This window comes from Gymnogyps californianus, chromosome 7, assembly GCF_018139145.2.
Source record: "Gymnogyps californianus isolate 813 chromosome 7, ASM1813914v2, whole genome shotgun sequence".
NCBI classification, from domain to species: domain Eukaryota; kingdom Metazoa; phylum Chordata; class Aves; order Accipitriformes; family Cathartidae; genus Gymnogyps; species Gymnogyps californianus.
In genome coordinates, this window is record NC_059477.1 from 505,791 (window position 1) to 515,004 (window position 9,214).

Here is a 9,214-nt window from a genome sequence, read left to right on the forward strand (position 1 = left end):
GCTCTTTGATTCACACATTTTACGGTGTATTCTTACCTGCAATAAGCACCGCAGAAATACCTGTCCCCAATTCTTACGTTCCTCCTGGTACCACACACACACGCAACTGTGTGATGGTGACTCATTTCTACCAGAGGGATGAACTAAAAAAAGAAATAGCTGTCTTTCCCCACTGTCTCACCTGTTCAGCTGAGAAAGTACTGTAAAAACTGGGTTTTTTTCCTCTCATAAAACAAGTTTTCTGTCTGCAGGGACAATTGCATTAAGTCAAAGTCAGACCGAGTTATTGTTATCTACTGCTAAAAATTGTCTTTTGTCATCTTTCTTTCCTCATAGGAGATTTTCTACTTACACCTCAGAGTATATCAGTAGCAGTATACCAGTATCAGAGTAGCTGGTTTTCAGCTAGGAGATGCGGGAAACCCGTACGTTGGTAGAAAACTCCCTCTCTGTGCTGACTCTTGAAGCCTTGTTGCAGGACCCAGCCTTTTGGGATGCCTTTAGCACCACAGCACTGAGGGCACGTGAGCTCTCACTGAGAATTGGCCAGCTCACTTGAAGAGAAGACGGGGTGGAATCTTGTGAATTTCTAGAAAAAGCTGAAAAGGAATCGATTTCTCAATCAAATAGAATGAGAGAGAGACGATAAATCAGCCAATAACAAAGTGCCAGTCTGCAGGGTAATCTGCACGGACTCTTCTTGGAGCCATTGTGGGAGGTGGGCACGAAGGAGGTTCACCCGGGGTGGAAGTAGGGTGGCAGAGCTCAGCAATCAGAGAATCAGCCCTTGAAAATCCTTGAGAGCAGAAGTCATTAAATATAAGAGAGCAAATACAGGCAAAGTTTTCCCTGTTTTGATGTCCGGTCAGTTGATAGTTTCTTATGCTTTAGTTTCTCTAGAGCTTCCCCGTCTTTTACCAGAGTATTGTCAGAAATTACGATGTTGGCGGTTTTGACCCATTCCTCGTGGTGCTGTTGACAGGTATTTCCTATTTCGGTTCTTGGATGAAACATCCTGGAGCAGTGTCACATCTGCTGATTATCTTGTCACCAGCGTAAGAACTGTCTTAGGTAAGACCAAGATCTTAAGGTACGATCCATCTAGCCCAGTACTCTTTCCCACAGGTAGTTAGGCAGTGAAAAGCAGAAGGAAATAATAAGCCTCTGCAGATACCTCCTGAGAATTGCAGCAGTAATCTGCGAATCAGGGACATCCCGAGTCAGGGATTGAGAGTCTTTGTTTTTAGAAATCCTTAATGGATCTTTAATTCGTGAACTCCTGGTTTTGTTTTTGGAACGGGTTTAAACTTTTTACCATCCGCAGCCTCCTTTAGTAAGGAGGGCTGTAGGACGTGTAAAGATTTGTGCAATGGAATTTCCTTTCTGCTAATTTAATTAGATGCCCCTCAGTGCTCTGTATGATACAGGCTATAAGCAGTTGTCATGGCACTTTTGTCATGGCGCTCAGTTTTCTATACCTCTGCGATATTCCTAGATAAGTCCTATTTTTTGCAAGCTGAGAAGTCTTAGTCTGCTTTGCTGTTCCTTGCATGGAGACCCTTCCATGTAAGGATCATCCCTTCTATTTTACAATCACATTTTTGAGCTAGTGAGAGCAGAGCAGCACCCGAAACTCAAGATAAGGCAGCAATACTGATTTATATGGTGGCATCATGATATTCTGTTCAGTTCCATGAGCCTTCAGTAAAAACTCCTAACATTCACTTTGCTTCCTTTGATTACTGTTGATCATTGACCTGACCTTTTGGTAGAACTGAATATTAGAAACTAAGGTCTCATTCCTGAATGCTACTATCCAGCTCCAAGTCCAGCACTCCTTATGCAAAATTGCTTTGTTTTTTCCTCATTACCTAATATTTATCTGTCAGGAATTTCATCTGCCTTTTTATTGCCCAGTCACCCAATATTGTGAGCTTTTTTCCTGCTACTCTTTGAAATTGCTTCTCTTATTTACCTTCTTAAATAATTTAGTATCATCCACAATCTTATTCACCTCGTTTTTTACCCCCCACACACACACTTTCCAGGTCTGCACAGAGCTTGAGGGTCTCCAGCTGTGTTGGCTCTTCCCAAGGAGACCGTCTTCATCTAGGTGTCCATTAAGTCTGTTTTTAAGGTAGACGTCAAACAGACAGGCCTTCTGCTCCCTGGGCTCTCTGAGAATTAGTGTCACACTGGCCACCTCCAGTCTTCAGCTACTGAGGCAGTTTTTTGTTGAGTCTTTCCCAATATTGTTGTATGTACATCTGTGCCCGGTAGGGCGGTATCGTAGTTCCTGCAGCCTTCCTGGTGCAGATGTCATGTTTATTGACTGGTAGATCCCTGGCACACCTCTAAACTCCTTAAAAATTGGAGTCGCGTTGGCCACCTTTCATCCTGGAGAACTTGTATGGTTTGTGATGAGAGGTTATGTACCATGACTGCTGTTCCTGCTGCCTCGTCTTCAGTTTCCTTGAACGTGGTTGAATATTGTCTGGGTGCCGTAACCGGTGTTTGCTTACTTCACGTGCATATCCTAGAAATATTTTTACTGGCACTTCAATTTGGGACGGCTCCTCTGGCACGTTGCCTGTGAAGAGGGGCTCCGGCCTGGGAACCTGCTCACTCTTTTTGCAAAACATTCGTTCGGTTTTTGTAGACAAGAAGACTTCAGCCACCACAGCAAGAGTGGTTATTATAAATGTTCATGCCTCAGCACCCCTCTGACTGCTGTCTACATTTGCATTTTTTATTCTTTATTTTTAACACAAATAAATCCTTCAGCAGAACCTTTGGTGATTTTCTGGCTGTTTCCTTGGTACCTTATCCTCCCGTTCACATTGGTGTTTTTCAGCCCTCTGTCTCCTTTTTAATGAAGCTTTTTTGAGCTCTGTCCTCAAAGAACTGTCAAGCTTTATTATTTATATAAGCACTGGCACAAAGAGCTGTGACCTTCGCTTTTGCTTGTTATACCCCATTATAGTAATATTCAACAATGAGTTCTGAGCTACGTTCTCTAAATAGCTTAGTTATATCAGTTTTCAAAGGAGAATAAAATAGTTTGCTTTCTCTCCTAGCTTTCTCTCCCGTTACTAGTTTCAGCTTACTGTGCTATGTTCATGTCTAGATTTTGAGGGGGAAGATATGATCCACCTTTTGAGATGACATTTATTCCCTGTCCATGCTACCCGTGATCCACCTTCAGGTACTCCTTTGCCATCTCTCCAGGGTTCGGCAGATAATTAAGCAGCTGAACAGGGTGTTGTTATTTAAGTCTATTTGAAATTCTGAGTCTGATTGTTTTAATTTATGTAATTCATCAAAATAACCTAAGGAATGCAATTGCATAATCGCCATGGAAATGTAGCGCATTCTGGACGTTCAGCTTCCTCACCTTTATTTGATTTGCTTGTGCGGTGCTGGTGATGTCACAGGTGTTTGAGTAGCTGATAGGGCAGGAGCAGGCACCTGGCTTGTGCGGGTGCTGGTGATGTCACAGGTGTTTGAGTAGCTGATAGGGCAGGAGCAGGCACCTGGCTTGTGCGGGCGCTGGTGATGTCACAGGTGTTTGAGCAGCTGATAGGGCAGGACAGGCACCTGGCTTGTGCGGGTGCTGGTGATGTCACAGGTGTTTGAGTAGCTGATAGGGCAGGAGCAGGCACCTGGCTTGTGCGGGCGCTGGTGATGTCACAGGTGTTTGAGCAGCTGATAGGGCAGGACAGGCACCTGGCTTGTGCGGGTGCTGGTGAGTACAGGTGTTGAGTAGCTGATAGGGCAGGGCAGGCACTGGCTTGTGCGGGCGCTGGTGATGTCACAGGTGTTTGAGCAGCTGATAGGGCAGGACCAGGCACCTGGCTTGTGTGGGCGCTGGTGATGTCACAGGTGTTTGAGCAGCTGATAGGGCAGGACGAGGCACCTGGCTTGTGCAGGCGCTGGTGATGTCACAGGTGTTTGAGTAGCTGATAGGGCAGGAGGAGGCTCAAGGAGCCCAGTGTTTTGCAATACTCGATGAACTATATCTGATCCCTGTACTTGTTCAGTAGTGTATGGAACGAAAGCAAAGATAATAGTATAGATATCGTTAAATTAAAGAAAAAAATATGACTGACCCGCTTGTCATGTGGTGGCAATTTCTTAGCCTTCTTGCCTCAGTAGTTTTGGTAAAACCAACTTTTGATGAAGAGTTTTGTCAGCATGGGTCTGTTTCACATAAGCTTCGCAAAAGCAGCCTGAATTGATACGCTTTTGGAGACTCAGAGTTGAGATTCGTTTTGTGTGCACCCAAAATGTACAATTCATTAGGTTTTTAGGTGCAAGCCTCGTGTTGTGTGACTCGTGGAGCGGCGGTGTTCGCACTTGGGTGGCACAGGACAAGTTGCGTTGTGCTCCATCAGCTCCAGTTTTCAGGAGGCGTGACGTGCGTGTTTGGTGCCAACGGCTCAGGAGGACCGCAGAAGTTGTGATGAGGACTTTTCCACTCCCATCTTGTCATAAAGCCCTGTTCTCGCTGGGTCTTCCTCAAGTATTGCTTGCGTGATATTCTTGATGGTACCTGCTCAGCAGGGACCGCTGTCTGCCCTCCCGGGTTGGTCAGCGTGTGGATCCCACATCCCTGCTCACCGATTTACAGATCGGTGGGTGTAGATCCATGGCACCCTGCTGTACTTCAGCTCCTGGATGCATCTCTCCTAAAAGAAATCAGAAAAGAGTTCTTCAGGAAACTTTTGTTCCAATTCTCATTTTTTTTTCAGCTTATATTTTAAGAAAATGAGGAATGGTAGGGTTATTTTTTCTTATTTACTTATTCACTTAATTACTGGTTATCAGTCATAGTGACCAGGTTGACATAAACCAAGCATAAAAATACAACAGCTTCAGGAAGTTCAATATGATTGATGTTTCAAAATGTTTGCTGATTTATTAAATGAGGAATTGGTTATAGTAAGCAAACTGAATTTCGCTGTGTCCTTCAGACCTCGCAGGTCTCGCATGCTCTCGGCGCTGGGCCCAGAGGTGCCGTGAGACCTGGGCCAAGCGAGCCAGTCCTGCACTTGGGTGCCTGAGGTTGGCTTAACTTTTGTTTATTAGCTTGTGTTTCAAATATCAGCAAGAAATGCATCCTGCTGCCAACGCTTACGTTCAATTTATACAAATTCACTAGATTTTATAAAGCGTAGGACCTAGCATAACCTCAGAGTAAATTTGAAATAGGTTCTCAGTGTGAGTTGCGTTAAAGTAAAATTGAGATCTTTACTTATTAGAAAGAAACAATTGCCCTGTTGCTTTGTTCTCTCCCGGTGAGACAACTGAGACATCTCAAAGGAAGAGTTTTGCCACCCCTGTCATGCCTGCAGGATCAAAACCGATGTGCTCCTGTCCTGCTTTCAGGACATCGGCGTGTTACCAACATTATTCTCACACTAAATCCAAAACACAGCACTGTACCAGCTACTAAGAAGAGAATTAACTCTATCCCAGCCGAAACCGGGACAGCTCCTCAGCTTTTCCATAGCACGCACAACCCAAATTCGTGGCCCTGGCTGCCGCTTGCGAGTGCTGTCCCGCTGCACGTGCGGGAGGGGAGTTGCGCGTGGATGGCAGCGGCTGCCGTGATCTTCAAGCACGGTACTACGATCATTATACACAGTGCATCTCTGCAGCGGTGGGGTGCCTTGGGGAAATAAATCCTGCCGCAGGCAGGCAGCCGGCCTCGCTTCGCACTTGCGTTAGACTGCTGGTGGCTTTGCTTCTCCATCAGTGGAGATGAAGCCGTGTTTGAGAGGTGTTGCACAATTTAACGTCTGAGCAAAATGATCCGTGTCCTCTCTCGAGTCCTGCGGTTCGCCGTTTCTGGGCACTGTAAGTAGCAATGGGCAGGTAAAGCGGGGCGGCAGCTGAAGCACAGCCGGATTTATGCGGAAAGGCTCAAATGTCTGCCAGTTTTGGCTTTCTGCGGAGGATGCTGAGGATGGGGCTCACTTGGTCCAACTTGGATGCCCACAGCGTCACTGCCGCTGCCTGTGCTAGTCACGCCATGCCCCGGTGTAGTCCATAAAGAGGAGGAAATAGATGGGTAGCTTTTAATGAAACGCGCTTGACAGCTACTGAAATGTAGGCACCTTCATGCCTTGGTTTGCAAGGCATCCTGCCGTCTTGTACCGCTGCTCTGACCCAACTCCATTTTTATGAGGGAAAATGAAAAAACACATCGTAGGCACTTCTAAATAAGCACGACCTCTCCGAATAAGACTGCAGTCCAAAGTTCTTAGCTGAATGTAACTGTGTGCTGAAACGTGACCAGGGTTCACAGTTTCACACCCGTTTGGAAATGAGATAAGCAACATGCACCTAAATTTTTACAACAGCAGAGTGAAAGGGAATTGATGGGAGAGTTACAACTGTCAAAACCTCGCAGTATCTGCTCTTTCCTACACTCGGCTCGTCCCGCTACTGAGTGGGCTCTGAGGGCCGCGGCTTCTTGTGCAGGAGCAGAGCAGCTTTTTTTCTGCTTTGTAATTCTTTGCAGGTTAATAATTAGTTCATTGGTTTGCCCTGTAAGCAAGACCAGATCCTCCTGAGATGGATGTGCCAAGGCGCTCACGTTACTGTCCCCGTGGACCCTTGTCACAGACCTCACCGCGATCCCCTCCGCTAAGGAGCCTGGTTTCTCACGGCTCCAGCGATGCACACTTGCCCTGCTAGGAAGGACAGACAGAGAGAGCACGTTAGCCAGGATGAGAATGAGATGTGCATGGCGATATCTCCGCGAGTCGGTGAAAAATCTGCAGGAGAATGTCCTCGGAATAAAAGATCCGCTTGTAAGACTGCTTAGCAGTGTGATTTCAGTAGCTCTGCTGTATCGCTTGCTCCTCAGTAAAAACAAAAATCAAGAGTTAGTATTTACTACTGTCATTAAACATCGCTTTTCTTTCAGGTATTAGCAATGCAGAAGCCCGTCAACCAGGGAAAGCGCCAAACTTCAGCGTGAACTGGACAGTAGGAGACACTGGTCTTGAAGTTATTAACGCTACAACCGGCAAAGACGAAATGGGTCGTGCGTCTCGCCTTTGTAAGCATGCTTTTTACAGCCGCTGGATGCGTATTCATGCAAAGGTATATCTTCCAGAGTGCTAGATTTTCCACTTCTTAATTCTTAACGAAATACCTGTGCGTGCTGCTTTCTGTGTTCAGAAGCCACTTTCTGAGCCTGTTTTAAGCTGAGCCAGACGTTAGCTACTGCTCCATGTAGTAATGGAAAAGAACAATGCGTTTGTTTAGCTTGTTCTTTAATTTGATGATGTCTGGTCCAAAACGCATGCAAGGATCTAATAATCCTTGGTTTATAGCTAAGTGAACAAAGGGCGCTATCTCCTTTGAGCTTGCCTTCTCCTTTTAATTTATTTGGAAGGATAATCCCAGTTGCACTGCAATCGAACCTACTGAGGTTTCGCTCTGTCCTCTCAGAAGGAAAAGCTACAAGGAAGTACCTGTCAGTGGCTTTTCGGTGTCTAGATTGCTTCCACCGAAAGAAGCTGATAATCCAGGGAAAGCAAAAGGCGGGCTAGCTGGGGTGAGACTAGTCCCGAGAGTGCCTCTGCCGCGGCGCGGTGCTGCAGGAGGGCTCGCTTTGCAAGGGGCAGACGTTGCGGTTGGGTGCGGTGAAGCTGGGTAGAGAGCCGTGACGGCTGGAAGGAGCAGCACCGTGTACTCGTCTGCGTTTGCCTGTGGTTCATGACCTTGTTTTAATAATAGTTGTTTTAATAACTCAGTCGCTCTCAAACTCTTTGGCTTAATAGTTTCTTGTCTCTCTTCTTTTCTCGTCTTCAATCCACGCAGCTTTCCTCTAGCTTGCGCTCAAAGATCCTCAAGCCTAACCTGTACCACGAAACCAAGCAAGGAGCCACTGAGTATCAAACTGCCAAAGAGCGTTTGTTTAAAGCATTCCTGAAGGCAGGACTTGGAGCCTGGGTGGAGAAGCCCATAGAACAGGATCAGTTTTCTCTCACGGTCTAATTCACAGACTGCACATCACTTTGGAAAGGGGGTTGTTCTGGAAATTCCTGGTGTCCAGCATTGCTTTCTGGCATCTCCACAGGCGTCAAAACAGCTTTTTACTGTTTGGAGTTGGGTTTTTTTCCTTTGTTTTTTTTGAAACTTCATAGTAACTGTTTCTGTTTTGCCTAAGTATTGAAACTCAACGATGATCTGACACATAATTGTATATTTTGTTATGGGAAAGTAATTTCTGGTGTATTTCTAGAAATACTTTTACTGTAGAAAACTTGCAGTAAGGCTGTCCTTACAGTATACAATGACTCATTTTTTCTGGGTTGAAATAATTTCCTTTTTTAATTCAATGTCATCAAGTGCATGAAGAAATGAAAGTTTCTCTAGGTTTTACACCACACTTTTAGGAAGTAGCTTAATTTTTTTAAACGAAAATAGGTGACAAAGCTGATTCTACTCCTCTGTTAACTTGTTTTTGAACTGCAGATATTTCTAGCATATAGACCACAGAGCCAGAATGGAGTCTGGACAGCTAGTTTTTCCCCACTTCCTTGCTCTTTAAAACCAGCTGCTGAAAATTTCATGTCTTTGATGTATGTATTTATTAGCCTGTGACCCAGTTTTTAACATGCAGCTTTTTATTCTGTTTTTAAAAATACATTTACCTCCCATTTACACACATTGTGAAGTCTTCATTTTTTTTTTTACCATTGTAAACTGGAAACAGCAAAATAATTATTTGTAAGTTAAGAAGTTTAGTCTGTAACATGCAGAAACCTGTTTAGAAGTAGGTGATTTGTATATCCCAGGAACTCATCAGAATACAATCGTAACTGTAACAGTAATACGACAACTTCACAAAAGAAAATCGCTCATTTTAAGGGCACTAAGCCTGAATTGCCAAAAACCCGTCACTTGCTGGGTATTAATTGCTCTCCTCTCGGAAATGAAAAGCTCTTGTACGGACGAAAAGTTGTTAAAACTTCTCTCCTGTGAGTTATATCTGCTTTCACCCAAGTTGTTGTGTCTCTGAGATTTCATTGCCTTCGGGCTTTACATGTGTGATGGTCTTCATGAAGCTCATTAGGTAAGTTGCTCTCAAACGTGCTTTCGTTTGCTTTAACGATTACTTAGAAAGGGGTTTTCCCTAAAGGTGTAGACACTTCTGCTTTCTGTAAAAATGTAAGATAGAAGGGAAATATTGTGA

General features: G+C 44.8%; 1 protein-coding gene across 1 annotated transcript in view; it reads left to right on the forward strand.

Moving 5' to 3' along the window:
- Positions 1-8,682, forward strand: part of ADARB1 (adenosine deaminase RNA specific B1) — an 83,552-nt gene extending 74,870 nt beyond the window's left edge. Inside the window, exons 10-11 of the mRNA XM_050899735.1 lie at positions 6,935-7,113; positions 7,837-8,682. Coding sequence (XP_050755692.1) covers positions 6,935-7,113; positions 7,837-8,013 — 356 coding nt within the window. The 3' untranslated portion in view covers positions 8,014-8,682. The remainder of the gene's footprint in view (positions 1-6,934; positions 7,114-7,836) is intronic.
- Positions 8,683-9,214: the final 532 nt, after the last annotated feature.